General features: G+C 35.3%; 1 protein-coding gene across 1 annotated transcript; it reads right to left on the bottom strand.

The window, feature by feature from the left end:
- Positions 1–1,330: 1,330 nt before the first annotated feature.
- Positions 1,331–24,122, bottom strand: LOC106674258 (ubiquitin carboxyl-terminal hydrolase 3-like). Its single transcript, XM_014406880.2, has 8 exons — positions 24,038–24,122; positions 5,117–5,444; positions 4,508–4,927; positions 4,270–4,441; positions 2,611–2,749; positions 2,349–2,467; positions 2,041–2,269; positions 1,331–1,975 (listed from the first exon to the last, which is right to left on the bottom strand). Exons 1-8 carry the CDS (start codon positions 24,120–24,122, stop codon positions 1,851–1,853), a joined length of 1,617 nt encoding a protein of 538 aa, XP_014262366.1. The 3' UTR covers positions 1,331–1,850.
- Between the last annotated feature and the right edge of the window lie 586 nt (positions 24,123–24,708).

The following is a 24,708-nucleotide window of genomic DNA, read 5'->3' as shown; positions in this document are numbered from 1 at the left end:
ATTCTTTTTATGTAAGGTCTTGGTTGAGGTGAAAAAGTATCACAAGCGGGATTCGAACCCACGACCTTTGGCTCAATACATCACCGCTCTAACTATTTGAATTATCGTGACTTCGATCCACTCGGACACCCACTCCAACTCCTAGCCGAAGGTTTTGGGTTCGAATCCTTTTTGTGACAATAACGTTTTCATCCCAACCAAGACCTTTCATAATAAGAATAATTAATTGAAAGACCACTAAACATAATGGATTAATTAGATTCAATGAGTGTTTGGAGACTTTGAGATGCGACCTGGTGCAATGTAGGTTTAGAAAAACATTTTATTGTGCCGATTCGATCTTTATTGAGATCTTCTTCAACACTCAGTGTGTCATGCTGAGTTTTGAAGACACACAGCAGTGACACATCTACACAGAAAACAAACACTTAGAGCCCTGAAGATTATCTTAGTAAAAATTGAAACAATAAAGAAATTGTTTTTCTAAACCTACATCACACTAAATAATCATTACTTAACAGTCACTAAATATTACACATATGTATGAGAGATGATAAAGTAAGAGTAAATTAAAAAAAAAAAATTTTGAGTCTTGCTGCGCAACACAGAAATTCCAGTCACAACACAATTCGTGTAATTTCTTTTTTAAAGTCATAAAATGGAATCGGTGTAAATTTCAGTTTAGAATTTTGTGGTCATTCGTTTTCAGGAAACAAATTTCAACTATTCAATTAGTTATCTTTATTATTATTATTATTTCCAATTTTATGCAAAGACAATTGAAAAGAATGTTACGAGCGTGATTCAAACCCATTACTAGTCTTAGGCTTAGCTGAAGGTCATGGGTTCGAATCCACTAATTTTTCTTCTCAACCATATTTGCATAAAAATTTCATTTTCATTTTTCTGCATTTGCCATTATTGCTGAAAATAAGGAATTATGCTAAACACAATAATTGAGTTGATGGCTTGATGCGACTTAAAAATCATGTCAAAAAGACGTTTTGATATTTCATCCCTTGTAGCATAAATTTGGACTTACACAATAAGGTAATCATAAGAAAAAACAAAACAAGGAAAATACAAGAAAAACACAATAAATACAAATAAAGATACTCACTGTTTTAATTTATTTTAAACAGCTTTTCTTTTTTCTTTTTTTTTAAGAATGGGAATTTGACCTGAAATATCTTTAATTTATAAATTGGACAAACTCCCCTGTTTTTCAAACATCTGAACACATGTTTAAGAGAAAATAATCACTCTTTAGAAGATTTAGTTATATACAATACCAGTTAAGTAATAAAGAAAAATTTTTAAATTAAAAAAAAACTTAAATGCAATGACCATCAATGTATGTAAAAACTGAAGTGATGCAGAAAAACCAGTTTACAAAGGCAAATACATAAAAAATATATATTTAAAAATAAAGCATCACAAATAAAAAATAAATAATGCTAAGACGTAAGTGATTCTAAGAAAACCATTTATCACCATGGTTCACCAAGACTTAATACCATAATTAAAAAAGGAAATTACAAAAAAAAAAAACGAAACAAAATGAACGAATATAAAATAATACATAATCTAAACTATCGGCCATAAAAAAGTATATACTTATTTACATAATAGGCATATTTTATTATCTGTTTCTAATAGCTATTCCGATTTAGTTATTTATATTTATATATATATAATATATATATAGTTAGCGTAACGAGACGCGAGCGTGATGTGACACAGAGTTCGAATATTGAGCCATTGGGACAAAAAGGGAGGAGAGGGATTGAACATTACGGAAAGAAATATATAGAAGGTTTAAAAACAGGGACACGGGGCAGGGGTAGAGCTCATGATTTGACACTCGGCAGCCTGAACTCCCGCCGGATGTAGAAAAGGATGTACGGCTTGCATTTTGCTACTACGTCGCTTTCTGTCGGCCGGACCATACTATCATTAAAATGGAACCATTGACCTGAAAAAAATTGCGATTAGAGTTGAAGTGGTTTTTATGAGGAGAATGTGTTATTTTTTTTTTACCATCATTAATAGCAAATGCAGTATAATGCCCACAACCAGAACCACCGCCGTGGTGGACAATGACTGCAGCTAAGTCGTATAGTTGGGTGCTGGACGCTCTTGTATCTGGCAAGTCGGACAGTACAAACTGAGACATGTCCAGCGCTATCACAGGGAATTTTACGTGCGTATCCACTTTGGTTCTAAAGAAATTATTCCACCTGAACCTTTTTAGATGCAAGCACAAAACCTTTAAACAATTTACAAATAAAAAAAATTAATATTAAAAATAAACAAGGAAAAATAAACTTTTTGGTTTTTATATGTACATTAGGTAGTCTGCGGATCCAAAATCTTTTCGTAGATCTTTGTTTACTTTTACAATTACTACAGTAGTATAATTCTGTTTCCGCCAATTCTTCTACTTCAATAAAACTAGTCAGGCAATCTAAAACAAAACATCTGCTTAAACAAAATACAACAAAAAATGGACAAAAATAAGAATACATAAAATCTCTAGTAGACAAAACACCAATGACATTGGCTCTTGTATTGTACTTGATAGGCAATAAAATATAATGAACCACATACCTAATATATTACAAGGTGGAAGGTCTTCCCCTGTCTCTTTACACTTTCGCTGGTTGTGACATTTTTCGGGTATGTCCAGAGATAGGTCAAGAAACGGATCATGCTTTTTCGACTCAGTCCCACAATTCAAACACCTCACCTTCAAAACAAAAAACATTATTTACACACTTCATCATAATTGGTCATTACAAATTAAAAGAAATCCCACATAAAATGTAAGAAAGCTATACTGCCGACCCACTTAGCTGATTTTTTTTTCAGATTAAGGTTGTTTTGGTAGACATTAGGTGGTTGATTATCATCTAATCACTGACATTATCATTCATGATCTATTTATTATTGTATGTGATTATTTGCATTAATTTTTTTTCAGAAGTGAAGTAAAGAACAACAATTCACTTTGACATTTCAGTTGTTGAAGTACGTTCATCTTATGCCATAGGACCCACATATCTAGCTATCAATTCTTCAGATAAATTTCAAATATCTGAAGAACTATTTTACTTGTGAAGATTTTTTTCCTCACCTTCCTTAAAAATGGACAAGGATTGATTTTGAAAGACCTATCTATTGCAGAACATTTACAAACCAGTTTTTTCGGCAAAACTCCTTTCATGAAAAAACCTAATTACATAATATTGCATTGAAATTAAGAAAAATTATATCCTAGTCTGAACTATTAAAAATAAATAAATATTTTTTTTAAAATGTATATTCCTAGTGATTAGGGCTCTGACTCTTTTTTGACACACTGGTGGTTTATCTTGGCATAGTCTTGGTCTTTTATTTGAGATTAATTTAGAAAAATGTATCAGTAGTTTTTGGAGTACTGAATTCAGACCTCCTGTGTAACAGGAATTACTTTACCTCACCTTTTTACCCAAATGTCAATCAAATTTAGAAGAAGAAAATGTATGCCGTTTTATCTTTTGACAATGAAAGTTTTTGAGCTGGATACAACACATATGAGTTCTCTGATAGTTAATATGTTGTTAACAATAATAAAATTATTGTTAATAATAATGATGAAAAAGTTAATACTTTTAATTTACTGATAGCATGCTGAGGTGAGCCTCTCTCATACATGTATGTTGTTGCATTTCAAAGGCTTCCCCCTACCACTACTTCAGACCAAGGAAACATTTTGGTCTATCAGATAATGTGTTACAAAGGAGAGCGTATGATTTGAGTTAGGTTCAGGTAGGGTTAGTATTAGAGTTGTTAGGTTAGGTAGGGTTAATGTTAGGATTAAAGAAGGGTAAATTTAGGTTAGGCAGAGTTAGTGTTAGGGTTAGGTTAGGTTAGGTAGGGTTAGTGGTGGGGTAGTGTTAGGCTAATGTTAGCATTAGGGATGGGTTATGTTATGATAGATAGTGTAAATGACAAGTTAGATTAGTTAAGACAGAATTAGGAATGCATTGAGTTAGGTTATTAGGATAGATTAGGTTATTATATCTATCTATCCGAACAAGAAGTTCAATGCTTTATGTAAAGCGGAGCAAATATGAAAGTGCAAAGCAAAATTTTTACATTTTCTTTATTGTCTCTACTCTGTATTATATCATTACTATTTACAAATCTCAACAAAAATTAAATTAATTTACATATAACTAAGAAAAACTACAATGAAAGAAAACGAAGATAAAAAAAATTAATTACCTCGCTTTGGAGCATTCCACCAAAAACTGAAGTTACAATTGATGTCTTGTTCTTATGAGAAATATACTGAGATTCTTTGAGGGAAAAATCTGGCAGGAGGTGTAGCAGTTCAGTATGCAGACGGTCAAGCATATATCGCAAAAATTCATGTGCATCTTGCTGTTGATATCCCCTGAAAACAAAAATAGACAAGGGGTTATTTATAGTGTATTAAAATGACAAGATGTCATTATAATACCTGTATCTTGGAACAACTTTCCATATTACGAGGAATAACGATTCGGGGGAGATAGCACCTTTGGTCCCTTGATCTGTCAGATTGATCAACACTTTCCTAAGTTCTTCGGCCATAATGGCATCCTTCAGCTCTTTTATTGTTCTGGATTGGTACACTTTATTCCGGTTTTTCATCGCTTCTAGAGAGGGTAATTTTTTGAAGTAAAGACAAAATTCTTCTATGTTACTAAGCGATTGAAGGACCGCATTCATAAAACAGGTGTTGCCTAAATTTCTCAACCCAACAACCCTTTTTTCCCGTTTTATTTGGTTTTTTCTCCGGCTGATGTTCCTGCGGCTGTTCTTGCGCTTAGGCCTCCCTCGGACGTTGCACTGAATATTCTCAGAACTACCTGCACTGCTGCTGTCATCTGAGCGAGATCTAAAATATCCATCAAAGTTGTAAATTAGAGCCAGTAGTTCTTGACAATTGCAGGGCAACTTGTATGTTCAATTTTTTTAAATTCATATGTTATGCTCCTTGCTATTTTGGTCTGTTTAGTTCATTTATGACCAGGATGATCAAAAACAACCAACTTAAAGCTAATAAAATAATAAATAGAAAGTGCACCTTTTTCTTGTTCTTGGCCTTAGGTTTCTAGTATTTTGAAGAGAGTCGGATTCGCTTATCATGTCACATGTGCCTGGCCAAGAAGGAGGGCTCTTGCTCCCCATTTGGAGGAGCACTTCTCTAAGCTGCCTGATGAGACCACTGGGTGTATCATTTAGAATGTAGTCGTTGCAAGAGTAGCAAAATACTGTTAGGTTTTCACAGTCCATGCAGACGGTGTGGTTCGTTTGGCTTTCAGAGTGTGCAAGCGCATGAGCATTGACGTATCGCCCACAGCTCACAACGCCGCAGTGTAGGCACATCCAAGGGTGCTCGCCCGATGAACAAACTGATATATATATATATATATATATAAAGAAATAGAATACAAGATCAATTTATTAAAGTCAACTGGTATAGGAAAATAAAAAATCTTGAAACACAAAGGAAAACTTATACTAGTTCAACATTATGTGTAGAGATTAGTGACCGTTAATCGATAGTTATTCAGACCGCATCTCACGATATCTGAATAATGTTCAACATTATGTTTATTTATACGTATTCACATTTTATTTATATAATAGTAGATATAAAATTGTGGGAAAATCTCTTAAAATGTTATTTGGTTATATTGAGATCACGAACTTACAATCTGCTTTAGGTAGTCATAAGCAATACTAATTAGTATTTTATTACAATTATTGGCTATTTCACTTGCTACATATATATTCAATTTTTTAAATTATTTCCTGTTGTTTTATAATTTTACATTTTAAACTTTTGTACACACAATGCTCTCTTATCACCTCTTTTATCAAGTTGATCTTTACAATCCGTTTTATAAATTTGACTGCATTGGAGGATAAACTAGGTTTAAAAAGTTTCATTTTCTACTACAATATCTAAAATTTTATTGTCCTACAAAGTTCTGAATTCAATTATTTGAGTTTTCATTGATATGTGCTATTTTAAAATGTCATGTACAATTTTTAATAGAAATCTTTGTTAAATCTTTAAAATGATGTGTATTTGGCCGTGATGATTATATGAGCTGAAAATGTACTTACATAACTAAAACTAGCATTTATTTTAATTCAATAATATCACTAAGAACACTGCTCTTTTCTTCTTACTTCATTACTAATTGTTTATTGTTGAACCAAAGAAATTTATAATTTTTCCCTTTTTTTTTTGCTTGCTTTGCATTTCTAAAATTTTTTATGTTGTAGTAAGGCAGGCCTTTATATAAGTACTTAGTTTTTCTATGGTTAAAAAACCCAAATCTATATTATTTAAATACGTAAATTACGTTTATCAACCGCGGGAAGTATGTGAATTAAAGATCTTGTTTCTTGTCAGGGTAAGAAGACTAAAGCAAATTGCAATTACTTACCGAGCTTTCGGCCTTTATAAGGCCATCCTCAGGGCCTAAACATTTACAAAAAATAAGGTAGGGTGGGAGGGAAGGAGGGAGGAAGAAGGTAGAAAGGAAGGTAGGAAGGAAGGAAAGAACGAAAGAACGAAGGTAGTAAGGAGGGAAAAAGGAAAGAAGGAAAGAAGGAAGGAAGGTAGGAATGAAGGAAAGAGGGAAGGTAGGAAGGTATGAGGGAAGGAAGGTAGGAAGGAAGGAAAGAAGGAAGAAGGTACGAAGGAAAAAAGAAAGGAAGGAAGGAAAAAAGGAAGATAGGAAGGAAAAAAGAAAGGAAGGAAAGAAAGAAAGAAAAAGAGAGTGAAAAGGAGGGAGAGAGGGAGAGAGAGATATAAGTTTTAGTCAGAGTATGTTCAAGTTTGTTTTAATCTAAGTCCACTTGAAGAGTGAATTAAATACCGGCTCTAGAGCAATTATGTTATGAAAAGCTGATTAATTTATTGTACAGTTAGCTTGTAATGTCTTGCACAGACTTCCAATTTCTTTATGAGACAATCGAGGAACTGCGTAAAAGGAGTTCTTCCCATCCGAGACGAGGAGCCTCGACAAGTTTAAAAAAATAACCATTTAACATCTTAAAACAAAAACATATAACCAAAGTAATATTTATACAATTTATTTTGTAATTATGATCAACTTTGCATTATTTAACATTTAAACGAGGAACTCTGATATATTAATAAAAAAGAATTTTAAGGAATTACGCAGTAAACTTAGGTTGGGGAGCTAAGGCGAATTTGAAACCAAGTAAAAGGATGCGTGAATAACAAAAAAGAAATAAATCGGATTGAATTTATTAGACGGTAGCCTGCCGTCTGCACGAGGTCCATTCACGCTCCACGTGGATATCCTTGAATGCATGGAAACAGGCCAATTCATTTGAAATACCATCTCTCGCCGATTCCGACAAAGGAAATGTCGTTACAACTGACCCAAAATTTCCAATGTCCGGGAGAACTAAAAAGATTTTTTTCAAAAAAGAAACAAGATCGGCCAAAAAAATATCCCCTAAAGATCCTTGCTCTGTGGCCTTGGGTAGGATCTCAGGCAATAGAGTTTCAGGACCTTGTACTCCTCGGCCGACGTTGAGTGTCATTAAACTCAGTGGAAGGGGGCTTCGACGCATCAAAGAGAGTTCAGTCTCGTCGAGCACATTTACCGGCTGCGGTCACCTGTATATAAGAGTTGCGAACGCCTCAAGTCGTCGTAAACCCACTCTATAATCCATGATCACGTTGCCGTTCCGTTCCTCTTATCAGGTAGACCAAAGACCAGCATAATTTCTCTATGCATTAAACATTCACAAACCAGATCTGGGGCACAATAAAATCATTAAAAGAAACATTAGTTCTTTTGGAGAAACAGAGAAATCATCCACACAATCATTTCCAAAGCACAATAATCCGACCAAAAATCCTGTCCACGAGTAATATTCCTAATCCAAAATATCAGCCACATTTGCAAATATCTACAGGCAAAGACCCACCAAGAAGCGGCTGAAAAATTATAGTCATTACTATAATATAGTATATTACTGTAATATACAAGATACATACTGGACAAAAAGAGGAAGATCAAAATTACACGAATCCAAGTATAAAAAATAATTAAATTTTGAAGCAAAACCTATCCAACAGATAGTCATATTAACAAACGGTAGCAAAGTACCAGTACCTTTGTGTTACAGAGTTTCCTCCGATGGAAAGCCCATATAACAAAAACATATACGAACTCGGATAGATACATAAACATTCTACATGACCGTGAAAGGGTTAACGAAGTAAACTTAACCTATGGTGTCTACCAATGGGACTGTACCAGAAAAGAGTAATTAAGGGACCACAAAACCGGAAGAAAATACTGAGGAATTTCGTCGATGTTCATTGGTTTATCTGTAAGTGTGACCTCCATCCAGATTTTGTAACTGAACTAGCTTGTCAAGAAACGTCATGAATGTTCCTTAGAGTATAGATATCACTAGCTAAAGCCAAAGCATCTAGGATACTCATGGTATATACAAAACAGTAATCTCTATTGAGACCCTAGATATGGATACTGTTAAGCCAGCTAAATCCAAAGAGCATACTGCAAAGTACCTTGGTGTTTGATGCTGGACTTCGATGGAAAGCATGTACCACTGATCACTGTTACGAACCAGAGGACACATTGGCGGTATATCCGTAACAGTAACCTCCATGGAGACCCTGGATACAGTTACGGATACAGTTGGAAAACTAGATCGTGGACATTCTTTAGTAGCTCAATTGGGACTTGGATATAGAAACATTTAAAAAAAGCTAAAGTCAGAGGATACCTTGGATTCGTTGGCATATTCGTACAGGAGACCCTGGATATTGTTGTGACAGCTAGATCAAAAGAACATAAGTTTATTCTCCTCGAAGCAAAAAATGTTATTTAAAGCTGGTCTTATCGACTGTTTTAATTAGTCATATATACCCAAGGGTGTATGTACCAACTTAAGTCGTCATATTAAATTAAACCAATTAAAAATCAATCGATAAAAACTCTTTGGATGGCATTACTTCCATTAATACCTTAGTTAAGGATAAAAAAGCTAGATCAAAAGTACATTGTGAATTATATTAATTATATCAGTAATAGTGACCTCAAATAAGACACTGGATATGGATTACTGTCGAACTACCTACGCCAGAGAACATCTTGATGCTTCTTAATATACCTATAGCAGTACTTCCATCGGGGACTGGGATCCTTTTGGATAAGCTAGAGCATCAGAGCCTGTAGACGGAAACAACAAGCTAGAGCCATATCTGTCATGCGTCACGAATTACTCATGTCGAGGCGATCCATCTCGTTGACAATGAAGAATGAGGCAAGATGACAAGAAGACTCAAGAGGACCAACCCTTTCGAGTTGACCCAGTGAAAATCGACAAAGCAGAGCAATTGACGTGTTTTTATATACCTTTTTATTAGACATTTAAGCTTTTGTTAAGACCTTTGTTTTATATGCTTTTCAAAGCAAAATAAAAGTTATACAGAGGTATTTATTGACAAGAATGTAATATTCTTGAATGCACGCAAAGGGTATTTTTTAATAGGAATGTTTACTAGTACCAACTTCTATCGCTCTGACTGTATAAGAAGAAATACAGGACAAAGAGAAGAATTGTTTGGCAGTTTTAACATTAGACGTGAAAAGCAAAAAACTGTTAGTAATTTTATTTTGAATATTTTTCATGGCAGACAAAACTAGCGAGGATAGGCGGACCAGGATCGGCCGGTCAAACTGTGGGTTCCTCAACTCCCAGACTAACCGCAACGTCACAGGTAGTTACTAAGACTACTTTTCTGTGGTGAATTTTTCTTTTTCTTTGGGTTGCGTTTGTCAAATACGGCTACTTAATAGCCATCTCTCATTACCAGATTGAATGACTGAAAAATGTCTTTAAACACTCTTATCAACCATGATGTTAAAAAAAATTAACTATAAAATAATGCAATGGAATCATTATCATTATTTCTAATTAACTGGATTAAAATTTGTCTCGATTTTATGAGATTTTGAAGGTAGTGCTCTGGAATATTTCATACTCCTCCAACAACGCCATTCCTGCAAATTCTTTGCCATCACTGAGCGACTTTTTATTTCGTTTACTATTCGCCCCAAAGGTGTTCGATAGGGCTTCAGCCGGGACTACATGCTGGCCACTCCAAATATTAATTGAAGCCCGTTCCAAGCAGTCATCTACGATACTAGCTGTGTGGGGCCTTGCATTGTCAAGCATAAAAATAAAACCGTCGTCAATTAGTGGCATAAAAAGAACAACCTCTTCCGATAACATATCTTCAATGCATCGCGCAGCTATTAGGGAACCTTCGATGAAGATCATGTTAGTGCGACCTTCCATAGAAATGCCTGCCAAAACCATGGCACAACCTCCATCTCTAGAGTGAAAATTTTGCGGGAATATATCCTCTCCTATTCTTCTCGAAACCTACCATTAAGTCTGATTCTTCAATTTTTAAATGTTTAAAACACCTATCTATAGTTATTGATAATCCTCTGGGAGGCTTTTAGAAAGGCATCATCAGAAAAGAGAGCCATTTCAGCTGTAGTTTTTGTTTGTAGAGGTCATTTATAAAGATGTTAGTAAGGTTGGACAAAGAACAGACCCTTGGGATATATTGTATCATGGTATCAAGTCAAGGCAGTTTTTTTTATAAACTGCTTATCATTCCTGCTGCATGGTCTTACAGGTTTCTTTTCTTAAAATATTATTAATTAATTACACAGGGTGTCCTTTTAAGATGGCCCGACTGAATTTCTCTTGAAACAATTACACTATAAAAAAATCGTGTTTGATATTATATTATATCTGACATCTCGTCCTAATGGTGTTCGATAGGGTTTAAGACGTATTATGTCATGCATACAAATAAAACCGTCGCCAATTAGTGACATATAAGGAACAACTTCTGATGACACATCTTCAATGTACCGCTGTTGCTAGGGATGAAGAGCAAGTTTGTGCGACTGACCACTGAAATGCCAGCCCAAACCATAACACCACCACCTCTATAGTTTCTCCGGAGTGAAAATGTTGTGGGGGATATAACACTCTTCTGTTCTTCTCCAAACCTTCTCTCGTTGGTCAGAAGACCTCACCAGAAAACAAGATTTTAGTCCGATCTTGCTCAGATCACTTGAAGTGATTTCTTGCGAAACTTAGCCGAGCTGTTCTGTGTTTTGTCAGAAGTTCTGGACCAGTGGTAGGCTTTCTCGCACGTAATCCAGCTGCTGAAAGTAATCGCCTTACGGTGCGTAAATTGACATTAACATTTCTAATTTGTTGAAGTCGCTGCTTGATCTCAACGGCAGAATGTCGAAAACGGAGTACATTCGAAACCATAAAACGATTATCTCTCTGAGATGTGACACGATGGCGACCTGATCCACGCCTTCTTGATTAACCTTCTTTAAAACGGGCCAAATATTGTAGATAATCTGGAGAATTGTCTATGAGATAGTTAAAAAATATTAAGGGTGGCCATTTTTTGATTATTGAGTGTATCTTCCTTGAGAAATATAGATCCTCAGTCTGTCTTTTTATTATCTAAATGTTTAAAGCATCTGAAATATTCGAAAGACAACGCTAGACTGTTGTCTATGAATTGGACGCTAATTGACAGCCTCCCATCAAAGTCCCGTCCAAAACCCTAACCCTACCTAACTAATCTGTCCATAACGAAAATCCTAACCTAACCCTAACTCTACCGTCTATAACTTTACCATTCATAACCTAATCCGCTCACTTACAATCTATGTTATAAACTACTTGTGGGTTGCCTACTTTCAATATTTAAAAAGCAGCATCTTTGGCTTTGTCCTTTCGTTTTGGGGGAACAAGAAGAGTAGAGATGCATATAGATATATACAACTAGGCATGTGCTATGTGCTAATCACTTTGACTAGCAGGTTCGGTCAATCAGACGCGTTTAGGTATTTCGTCATATTCAGGGGAGAGACTCAACTCGCTACTAAATCAAGCAAATTCCTATTAGTGAACGTTCCTATCCTCAAACAAAAACTTAAGAAAGGATAGAATGACACATCGAAGCGCCTGACAAATACGTCGGGAAGACCACAGACAAGCTCAAGAAAAAAGCTCATTCAAGTTTTTACTTAATCTGAATACTTTGCGAAGTTATAATGATAAGGGAAATTTTCGAAGGATAAAATTCTACTGTTGTTTACCTCGGCTGTTTGCATATCGTCCGGGTGAAATCTTCAGAAGCACATTCCCAAGTAATGAAAGCTAAGTTTGAGAGTCGCGTGCAGGAATTTTTTTAACATAATGTTCCAATAAAAATCAACCACTGCATGGAAATTTTCCATGATATTAAAGTCTATGAACGTTGATTCACCAATTCTCCAAGATTCTTCAAGCTGCCTTTTGTTCTATTAGATATTGACGTTTGGTTAATAATGTCGGTCATTAAACCTCATATGATTGAGATATAAACTTCACCGAGAAAACATGGCACGAGAGTAAGTAAAGTTAAATAACTTATATTAGCAAACAAAGCGCCTTCTTCCTTGGAGGTTTTCTGCTGAACCGAGGTGGACGGCCTCGTTAGCATACGCTCAAAAAAACTATCACGAAATATAAAGTTTTATGTGTCAGTACGTTCTATTAAAGAGCTTCTTGAAAGGCTCGGTGCGGTAGGAAAATTAAATTAATTCAGGCAGCGTTTAAGATTTTCCTTGTTAGGTCAAAAACGTTGAGAGGAAGTCTAGAAAAATATAAGAATTCGTTGACTTGATTGAATTGACTATTGATGGCAAAAGAAATGATGCTGATATGGAAGTGCTACTTCAGTGGGTTTTACAACCAAAATTATACAATCTCATAAGGAGATCGGGGTTATCTAAGCAGAGGGTTCTTACTTGAATCCATATTAAGTCGATAACAACTACTTGCCACTCCAGTTCAGGAGGTTCAACGATCAACGCACCCTGTCATATCCAGCTTCAGAACCATTCATCCGAAATTCCATACCTTTCACAATCCACAAAACTACAAATAATTATGGCCATCTTATGACGGAGAAAATTGGTCATTCCGTTGATACCACAGGTATTTGAGCGATATGGTTTATAGGAAGCCACAGAGGTTCTTTGTGCCTACCTGTTAATAAAAGGCATGTCCGAGATTAATACTTTTTTGGGATCACCTCCTGAAAGACTGTTAATTCCTGAATCACGCGCGTCGTCCCCGGGCGCATTAGATCGATATCGGTTTGAAACCTCAACGCATGAACGGAATGAACCCTGAATCGTATCTAAAGCAGAGTAAAAACTATCTCCAAGCTGGGAAGCAAATGAAACCGACAGGAAACCTCTCTGAAATGTTTTAGTTTATTTGAAATTATAAAAAATTGCGTTTGTGACTAGAATTGTTAAAAATAGACGTAAATACGGTATTTGAAACTTCAGTCGAATCGAATCGAACAGTGTTGGTTTAAATATAAATATCACTTTTCACTATCTTCAGTAGTGAGTTTGTATTAGAGTAGATTTAAGATTCTTCTTTTGCAGTGACCAACCTGTAGTTTGATCTTGTCCGATTATTGGTTTAGGCAGTCACAAATCCACCATGTGGAGGAATGTTGAAACGCTTGTTAAAGACAAAAGGTCCAGAAATGACCAAGATATAGGTTCATCATCCCGCAGACATCAGAAATTTCTCAATTTAAACGATTAAAGTATGTAACTTTATTTAAACTACATTTTAGGTCTGCGATGTGACCAACTTGTAGTTTGATCATGTCCTATCAAAAATTTTAGACTATCACAAAGCCTACCAGATGGTGGAATGTTGAAACGCTTAGTAAAGACAAAAATGTCCAGAAACGACCATACAATAGATTCTTCACTCTGCAGACATCAGAAATCTTTCAATTTAAATTATTAAAATATGTAACTTTATTAAACTGTTAGTTTTATGTCTGCGACGTGATGGACCTGTAGTATCTCGCTAGTTTGGTCTGTCACGAAACCAAAAAAGATGATGGTATGTTGAAACGCTTCTTTCGGACAAAAAGGGCCATAAACGACCAAGTCATAGGTGCGAATGATGAACTTGTAGTTCGGTCGTTTCTTGGTCAGCCTGACCTCGCTAGTTTGATCTCTTACCAACATCTAAGCCACTACTTAAGACGGCGAAAAGAAGAAACGTGTCTAACAGACTAAAGAGATCGGTCTTTCAAATGCTCTGTTTCGGCATTTCGCCATTCTCAATGGTTAGAATTGTAAGCAGGGAGAAACTAAAACGACGATCCACCAAATTCTATTCTATCACCCCACAAACGTCAAAAAGGAATATTTCAATTCTTCGTCTGAACACTTTTCGTAATTTGTATCGAGACAAGTAATTTTTTGAGGTTTTAAATTCTTCAGAACCCCTGAAATGATATTTCTAGGCCGTTCGCATATCGCCCGGGTGAAATCTTTAAAACTGAGATTGTATTTTGAGGTCTGCTGTGATGAACATGTAGTTTGATCATTTCCAATCACCACGACCTGCCTAGTCTCGCAGTTTCATCAAACGCTGATGGCATTCCGCCATCTTCAGTGATCATGGTTTTAAGGAAGGAGGGCACAAACCTAAAACTAACAGATGCAAATTGTTATTGCCGAACGGTTCGATCGTATATCGCTACACGGGCATTTTTTTGTTGAAGTATGCAGTATGGTTTACCTGTAGTTTGGTCGTTTTTGTTCATCCTGATCCGCCTATCCTCTCTATTTTGATCTGTTATCGACAACAATCCACCATTGGGGTCCCTAGTATCGCGCTGTTTTGGTCAATCACATGCGTTTAGGTATTTCCACATCTTCAGTGGTCAGGGTTATAAGCGGCGAGAGGCACAAACCCACCATTAACACATGGACACTGTTATTGCTGAACTTTCCGATAGTATGTCACCATCTTCAATAATAAACTGAAAAAAAGGGCAAGCACATCGAAACACGTCTGACAAAGAGAAAAACCACTAGTCACCATTACTTTAACCATCAACCGAAAAAAAAAAAAAATAATATACCAAGTTCCGGATAGCATAAGAACAATGGTTTGGTCTAAGTTCATAACATGCCTCTGATGGCCAAAACAGCGAGATTAGCCACAATGATTACAAACCAAGCTACATGTTGTAAAGAATTCTACTTATATATATCTAGTGTCCTCAGGAGTGGATTGTTCTTTTCTCCCCAATAAATCACGTTATACATTTTCTTGTGTGTAAAATTTGTATAATTTGGTAGTTATCGATCGTTTTGGTTATCCTAACTAGGCTAGTCTATCATGGTGCCTTTCGGCACTTCGCCATCTTCAGCGTAGCCTGCTATGGTCTTTACTGTTGATTTAAAGAGAAAATTGAGTTGTGGAAATTACTGAAGATGGCAAACTGACAAAACCAAAACTGGAATGCCAAAATGGTTGGAAACGGCCAAAGTACTGAAGAAAACAATTTCAATTATGCCTTTCACTAACAGAACATGTTTCCCTAAACCCGTCATTCAAGCACGAAAAGCCGAATCGTGTATCAAACCAAAACAGCGAGTACAGGCGAACCAGAATGATTGGAAACCTGAAGAATCACAATTTAATTTATTGGAACATCTGACTCATTTTTACGATTTACGTATTTTAAACTTAACGGTAACAATCGTAAAATATTTCAGAAGCTTTATCCATTAAATTTGGTTCAGGGATGATTCTATTTCTATCTGCGGCTCCGGTGTATGAATTTAAATAAATTTTCTAACGATTTTCCTTTTAAATAAAATGTTGGTCATGAGTCGGGTCATTTTATAAGCCGTAATGCCGTAAAAGTGTAACCAGTTTCGAGTTAACGGTAAACTCGTCTTTTGAGGTATACACCCGGCTGTTAAGGTATGAATTTTTAAAAAGAATCCAAGCCCTTTTGCAATCGATATTAAGCGGTTGTGCTTAAAATGCGACAAATTTTTATCCAACGTGGGTGAATCCACGTACGGCATGAATCTGGACCCGGTTGGGTCAAATTCTAAATAACTTATGGACTAGTTTTAATATTTACAAATTGATAGTTTTATCAGAGGTGAATGGAATAATAAAACTGATCATACGTTCACGTCTTTTGTGCATTCCTGCACGCGCATTTGTGGACATTTATTTTGCCCATCACTGACGGAACGGACAAAAATACACAAAGGAAGGAAAAACAATCTTAACCGGACTTAAAATGTCTCGTTTCTCTTCATATCTTTCATTTATTTTTATATTTATAGCTGAGCATGCTTTTAATTCAAATAGTCAAAACAATCCATGGTGGTAAAGTTTATTAAGTATGAGTAACGTTTCGAGAAGGAAGGAGAGTGTTTTGACTTTCAGCATGGTACAAATGCTGGCCTTATCGATCCCGCGGGGTATGCCACAGGTGATTCATTGTTTCAGCTACTCAGTTAATTCCCAGCAGAAACAGTTGTAATCGAGATTAAGTGAACTTCAAACCTGGACGACTATTTTTCAATTCCAATTTTTTTTTTCAAAACCGTTGTTAGGATGGATCCATTAGGCGTGGTACGTTGTTGAAAGCGGGATGGAATCAGTTCGTTGAATGAATGTCGTATATAGTGAGGTTAGTAACGTAGTAAGGAGCTAATTTGTGTGAGGATTTTTTGAGGATGTGTTTGATATTAAGTTTGCTGACAAGAAGCGGTAATGTATTTTATATAGGTGGTTGAATTTTGACAGTCAAAACAGATTTCGGTCCTGAGTCTTCTATTAAGTGTTGTCTCCTAAGCCTTTTGTGGATAATTTACGTCTGCTGTTTATTGTTTTGTAACTGACTTGCTACAGTCCTTCAACACTAACACCCAGGACGAATAAGAAACCATTTGACTAACCACACCAGGCATTTGAACACTAGCAACCTAGATCCATGACAATCAGTGTCAGATTGTCAAACATGACATTTAGCAGATCAATATAAAATCGTTGGGGTCGTAATTAAGCCAATTGCGCTTCAGAACCGTAAGCAATAAGATTTTTTATTACCTAAAAAGAAACTTACAGGACCAGGACCATAAAGAAGCACGTTTGACCAACACACAGACATTTGAACACAACAAACCTAAAACCATGACATACAGTGGCAAATTATTAAAAATGAGATTAACAGGTCAATTAAAACAGTTGAGTTCAGAATTGAAGCTAATGGTATCCCAGAACAGTAAAATTTATATTTTTTATTAAATAAGGTCAATTTTATTTTAATTAATAAACTATCTAAATTTTTACAAACCATTTTAACAGATCAGTGAAAAGAGCTGTGCTAAGAATTAAACCGAAATGAATTTCAGAGCTGCACAATTTTGTTTTATTATTATTAAATAAACACCTAAGACGAATAAAAAGCCCTTTAACTACCACACCAGGCATATGAACACTAGCGACCTAGAACCATGACAACCAGTGTCAAATATAACATTTAGTTGGTCAGTAGAAAATAGTAGGGCTTTGAATATAAGCCCTAGTGGATTTCACAACTATAAAATTGGATTATTTATTAATTACTAGAAAACGTAAACATCCCAGGGCCACCACCACCAACAAGAAACCATTTTGAATAAAACGCACTAGGCATTTGAACACAAGCAACTAGACCCAAATGTGTCACATTATGAAACATATCATTTAACAGGTCAATGAATGAAATGTCTTGCCTTCAGAATTTAGCCCTCTCTGATTTCAGAACTGTATACAATAAGATTTTTTCATAACTAAAAAGCAATTTAAACAATCACGAATACTACTACTATATATCTTTATTCTTTAATATATACAAAGTTTACAATTCGGCAATATATCTTACAAAGCAAGAAAGACGAGCCTCGTGGTTTAAAACCGTCTGAGGGAGTCTAGCACATAAACTCAACTAAAATTTCTCTTCTGAGTATTTACAAGTAATTATTTTTATTATTATTCACAAAAAGAATATATGCTTGCTTCAAAAATTTCAGTAATGTAATAATAGAACATATTGAATAATAGCTTAAACATAATTATAATTGCAAATGTACATAACTTATTTATGATTACGTATAATAAACATAATCAATAAAATAAACTGCAATAAAGCAAATTAAATAATAAAAGTAAATAATTATGAGGTACATTATATACTACAAGATATAATACTAAAAAACAAAACAAATAATCAGTCGGAACTATAATAATAATAAATCTTTATTTGCAAGGATGTACATTACATATTTACAACAAAAAATATTGTTTTTGTACATCCCTGTCTGCTGTCAAAAAGCAAAGCTTGTAATAGACAGAAGGAGATTTTTTGGAGATCCTCAGAGAAATAAACAAAATTTATCAGTACAAAACGATAACGAAAAACAAACGATTATCGACTTTAAAATATCTTAACTACAATTTTAAATTTTTGTAATTATAAATTTTATATTTTCTTTGTATTTTTGAAAGTTTGAATAATGATCCTCTCTTTATAAAAAAATAACATGCCATATTTAATGAAAAATTATAATATTGCTTAGTCTTTATATTGTAAAAATGTGATGGCCAATTAATGTGTCTTATGTTATATTCACTAATGTGACTAGTTTCAAGATTATTTACACACACGCGCGAGCACATGACACACATACACACACGCACGCGCGCGCGCACACACACACAAACAAACATTTGAGAAAGATTTAGTATAGATTCATTAGTTTAAATTCACTGTATAATTTTTTTGTATTATATTTATTCGGTTTACGTAAAATAATTTTATAGAGTGAGTTTATAGTTACATCCAGTGTCTTACTGTAGCATTAATTTGTACCCTTCCAATAAACAATACCATAGGCTAGGGCTTCCCAAACTCTCGGCCTGTGAACCCCTATCACAGAATAAAATCCAAGGCGGGCCCCTCTCATTCAACTTTTGTATTTAAAATGAGTTTTAATTAATATATAATAGTTAATTTTATAAATTAGCAAGTCCATTCCTATCTAAGTGATGGAAAGGGATATCACTATGAAAGCAAAAAATTAGATTGACATAGTTCACTTTTAATACAAATTCCGGAAAACAAAAATCAAATTGGACAAACGAATCAATAGTTATATAAAACTCTAGCCAATTTCAAAAGTAATAATTTGAACATTAATGTTTTAAAGGGAAGAGTGAAGTTGTTTTAGCCTGCAAAGTTTTCATATGTTGGTTTTAATTTTTGATAGCTGGAGACGAATGTCGGGTTCAGCTTCGGTGTTTAGTTTTGGTGGCTGTACAGGTAGAAAATCCGGATTCTCATAGGTAATTTGTGGCAAATGAAAGAACACGCTTTTTCAACAAGCGGTTGAAATTTTTTGTTGTCCAGTCGGAGTCAAAGTTTGAAGTAATGTCCATCATCATTCGTATTCACTTGGCTAGGTTGGCTTTGCTGAAAGTGAAAACGGTTTGACCACCCGTCTTGCAGCATTGTATCTCGTGCTACTGGGAAGTAGTCCTCAAAAGACATCTCGAAACATCGAAGGTGATCACATATTTCATCAATCAACGTGTCGTTCGCAAGCTCCAGTTTGTTTTCTTTTAAAAAATCATTTAAAACAGGAAAACATTCCACCTCATCAGATTAACAGATTCACACAATTCTGAATTTTCCTTTTGAAGGCGCGAACGTAGTCATTAGCATCGAAAGTTGTGATACTTTTCCCTTGCAAACAACTCAACTCATTCTTTTCATGAAAATAACTGATAAATACGACAGTATACATTGCCGTGCCTCATCACTGAAAACGTTGGCCAATTTGACATTGTGGTTCATCAACTAGATGAGACTTCAGAACGTAATTCCTGTGAACTTGAGACATCCACTTCACTTCTGTAAGGGAATGATGAAGGCTTCCCATATCATCACATAATATTGTGAAAAGTCCTGTCTTCAATAGCTGCGACTTGATATAATTAATAATTTGAACTGACTCATCCAAAATTTGCTTAAAAGAGGCCCACATTGGTTTCATAGATAAAGCATGACTGTGGGGAACGCAATGACTGCTCCTGCAAAATAAAACCTTTCGTTTTCAGTACTTGGCAGACCACAGTTTGAGAAGCCCCGCCATAGGCAACTATGGATTGAACAAGAGAAATATAAGCTTTGCCTAAATGAACAGGGATATTTGTAATTTATTCTTAATTCATTAATTATTTTAATAAAATTAACCATATATTCTTGTTAGTTGGATCAAGCAAAATAGAAAATACAAACCGCAAGCAAACATTTGTTAATCCTTATTTTTAATTACAGATTTAATTAAGAATAGTAAACATGAAGATTACTTCTTTTGTTAACAAACACCTTTTCCCGTCTTTTCTCCATTTTAATCTAGTTGTATTCTCTTTAACCATGGAAAGACATCATCTTGAACCAGAAGTTGGCAATATTATAGTGGCAATGAGTCATCGAGGTCATCGGCAAGTGGATATCGCATACGGGTTTGGCGTTTCTCAGAGCGTGGTCTCCCTGGCTTTAGCCCAATTCCGAAGTGTCATAGGAGTCCTGGTAGTGGATCTCAGCGCATTATGACGATAAGGGAGGACAGAAATATTGCCATTGCTGCAAGACGGAATTCTTTCCATAGATTCGTAATCGTTTGTGGGAAGTTGGCCTCAATCGTACGCCCCTTTCAGACGACCTGCAGCAACAGCCCTCCACCAGCAACTCATGGTGCCGCAAGCGACTAGAAGAGAACTCCAATTGGAATGCGGTTATTTATAATTACTATTGAGTCGCGTTTCTATCTGGGTTCCAGTTATTTATAATTAATTACTATTGAGTCGTGTTTCTATCTGGGTTCCAGTTTGTTCTGCTATACAGACCGCAACGCGCCTCGTAAGTATAACAGCATTCCAATTGGTGTGCTCTTCTATTCTGTTGCAGCACCTTGAGTTGCTGGTGGCGGGCTGTTGCTGCAGGCCGTCTCAAAGGGGCATACGATGTGAGGCCAACTTCCCACAAACGATTGGCCTTGACAAAACATCCAGTACTTCATTTAGGATATGGCGGGCACTATGGAAAGGGTCTTGCAGCAATGACGATATTTCTGTCCTCCCTTAGCGTCGTAATGCGCCGAGATCCACTATCAGACCTCCGATCGGCACTTCCGGTCTTTCTTTTCTCAGTTCTTCAAGACTCTCGCAATGGGACTAAAGCCCATAAAGCACGCCCTCAGAAACTCAACTGCCTCTGCGATATCCACTTGCCGGTGACCTCGATGACTCATTCTCGCAATAATATTGCGAACTTCTAGTTCAAAATGATGTCTTTCCATGGTTAAAGAGGATAAAACTATATTTTTCATTTTTTACAAAATGAGTAATCTTCATGTTTATTGTTCTTAAGTAAATCCTTTAGTAAAAATTAGGATTAACATTCGTGGATTAGGATTAACATTCGTTTGTTTTTGGTTTGTATTTTCTGTTTTGTTTTGTCCACCCAACAAGAAGATATCGGTTAATTTAATGAAAAAATCAATAGAATAAGAATAAATTACATATATTCATTTTTGCGCAGTTTATATTGTCCTTAAAAATTCAATTTCCATGAGTTACATAAAATTTTAAATTTCTAAAAGCGCTTTCTCAGACGGGAGACTAAAGAATCAATATTATATTTTATTTCAATTAATTGTTCTTTTTGATTAAGGTCTTGGCTGAGATGAAAAAAGTGTCACGAGCGGGATTCGAACCCACGACCTACGGCTGGATCGAAGTCACGATAGCTCAAATGGTTAGAGCAGCAGTGTAATTAGCCGAAGTTCGTGGGTTGGAATCCTGCTCGTCACATTAGCTTTTTCATCTGAACCAAGACCTTACATAAAAAGAATAATTAATTGAAATAATAAAATGGCCACTTAGACCACTAAACATAAATGGATTATATTTTATATTATTAAATTTCAAATTTGAGTCCAATGTCAAACCAAGATGTCTAACACTGCAAGCAAAAGAGATAGAACATTATCATCACAAATATAAAAAATCAGTTTTAAATTATTAGTATTTATCTTTTTTTAATGAAAAATGTAATATATTACATTTTTTAAAGAAACACTTTAGAATAAAAGAACCAGACATTTAAACACTAGTAACCTAACCTTTGCCCAATAGTAAAAACCATATCAGAAATGGTGAGGGTTCGAAAAGTGTTTCTTATTCTTCGTTATTAATTAATAAAAGTAAGGCAAATCGGCAATTAAAATAGAAATAAACGGATAAACATCTTTCAATTCATTGACGGGCGTTTCGTTTCTTTAACAAGCACTGTCATACTTCTTCGGTCAAAACTTCAAATTCGAATTACTAGTTTTTATTACAGTTAATTAAATAAATTAATCGAGGTGGAGAGAGTTGGCAGATGTCATTGTATTGCGCGAGTGCGGAAGATGACGTCGACATAAACAAGGAAGCTGTAACGAGGCAAATCAATAGATTCGGCTTAACGTTAAAACTCGACGAGATTAAAATATCTCGACTGGATCCGACCGTGTAGACAAAAATTGATGAATTAACACATTTTTCGTGCAAAATTCCATAGAAAAACATTGTTGTTTAAGTCGAGTCCGAGGAGGTTGGCGGAAGGCAGGTTAAGATGGATGAACTTTTCCAAGACTTGAAAATAATCGAATCCTTAACAAAAAGAAAATCGTTAACGCGTCTGATTTTTTCCTATCCTACCGGTAATAACCCTTTATTAAACGGAACTTTATTAAAAAGGAACTCAATCTAGGTTTTTCTTTTTTCGCTAACGAAAAGTCGATCATTTTCAAACATTAAAAAGCATTGAAATTTATTGATCCTACACAGTCGTTACGAAAGGGAGGTTTGGACAATCCAGGTTAACATTTCTCATAATATCGGGTTGGAAATAGGGCAAAAGCTTGACTTTCAGGCCTAAAAACTTCCAAATTCAATTTTTAAAACATTCCTCTAAATAACCCTAACACGATATAAAGCAAATTTTCTTGTGGCGCTATTGTATCTAAATTTAACCCTTGTCTAAACAAGGGAAACTGAAAAAAAAAACGAAAAATGTTTCATCCTAATAAACAATAAAGATTATTTTTTTACCCTTTGCGAGCCTAATAGAAAAAAAAAGGTTCAAAGATGAAATAATATTTAATTAATACAAGCTATATTATATTTTATTGGTGGGGGTTGATATTATTGATCCTTTTGATATCAGCCCATGACAGAATGCTGTAATGATCAGGTTGATAACCGTCGAAAAGAAATGCGGACTAGTATTTTGTCCGAGTTGGAGATTTTTATGTTTTTTAATTTCTTTATCATAAAGTAGTAAAAGTTTTTTCTGTATGGTCATGGTTTGTTTGTTTTTAAGTAGTGTTTAGTTGGAAAATATCCTTTAAATTGATTTTTATGAAGATTTTTTTTTTCTTTTTGTTAAGTTGGAAATCTTGAAAACTCATTAATGAAACGGTCTGAATTAAACACGTTTTTTTTCTCTCAGCGATATCCCACATGTTGAGATTTAATTTTGCCAAATTGAAAGATCGGTTAAAAAGCTCGATGAAATTATTGATCCTTCCCAGATAGGCCTTTATTTGGTTGGCGAGAGGTTGAAATGGACCAGGTTAAGAATATTTATCAATAAGAACAAGGCTTAAAGGGACTCAGGAGCCCTAGTCCTTTGTATTCTGTAAAGTTTAATAAAAAGGGCCTTTTTAACGTGGAAAGCTTTTTTTTTTTTTTAATTTGATTAGAGGGAGATTGTCATCTGTCATATAGGCAATCAAGAGGGGGGGAAGAAATATCCCTTTTTCCTTAATGGGTTATTGTTGTGCTTTATAGGGTCTCGAAGTAAGGGAAAAATGACAAAAGGCTGAAAAAGCTTAGTTGTAAATTTTTTGAAATCGATAGGATAATTGTGTCGGCTCACCTGCGCATAGCCATTTCTTTGTATCGGGATCGCCGTTGGTGGGATAGTCGATTTTCACGTTGTCCGTCAGATGAGGGCATTCCATCCTACGAGGTGTAGCCAGGCGAGGGCGTTTCTCGCTCAGTTCGGCGGCGAATTAAAAAGGCCCGGCGTCCGCTCGGCGTTGAACGGGCGAAGGCGAGCGGGCGGAGCGGCTGCCTCGAAAAACGACGTCTGCCAATGGCACTGGCACTGCCGCTGGCGGTGGCGCTGGCACTGGCACACGGACGGCGCTCCCACTCCTCCTCCCGGAGCCTCCTCCGCGCACTCTTCTCCGATTGGGCGAACGGTCTCCCCCGCCTTTTTTCGAATTCTAACGACCCCGACAGCCTTTTTGCATTTGGCCAGGGCCTTGAAATTGGTATTTTTTTTATAATAAAAAACAGAGGGTTAACATTGAAAACAAGAAAAAACAAAACACTATTTTTTATAACAAATTGACAAATGGTTTAAAAAAAGTATGTTCTTTATTTAAACATAAGTTGCAACAAGTATTAAACTACTGTTCATCACAAAAATTTTACAATTTTAATTTTTTTAATTGAGTAATAAAGCAAAAATCTGCTCAAAGTGTAATAAATTACATAGGTAACGATAATTCAAACAAAAATAAAAACAAAAAAGACTGACTT

This window comes from Cimex lectularius, unplaced genomic scaffold (assembly GCF_000648675.2).
Source record: "Cimex lectularius strain Harlan isolate CLEC.00 unplaced genomic scaffold, Clec_2.1 scaffold110, whole genome shotgun sequence".
NCBI lineage: Eukaryota > Metazoa > Arthropoda > Insecta > Hemiptera > Cimicidae > Cimex > Cimex lectularius.
This window is presented reverse-complemented; position numbering and strand designations above follow the sequence as displayed.

Excerpts from the sequence above, each read along its gene's own strand:
- LOC106674258 (XM_014406880.2), bottom strand. The coding sequence starts at position 24,122 with ATGGAATGCCCTCATCTGACGGACAACGTGAAAATCGACTATCCCACC. Across the intron at positions 5,445-24,037 it reads AAAGAAATGGCTATGCGCAG|TTTGTTCATCGGGCGAGCAC; the intron begins GTGAGCCGACAC and ends TATATATATCAG. Across the intron at positions 2,468-2,610 it reads TCCACCTTGTAATATATTAG|ATTGCCTGACTAGTTTTATT; the intron begins GTATGTGGTTCA and ends GTTTTGTTTTAG.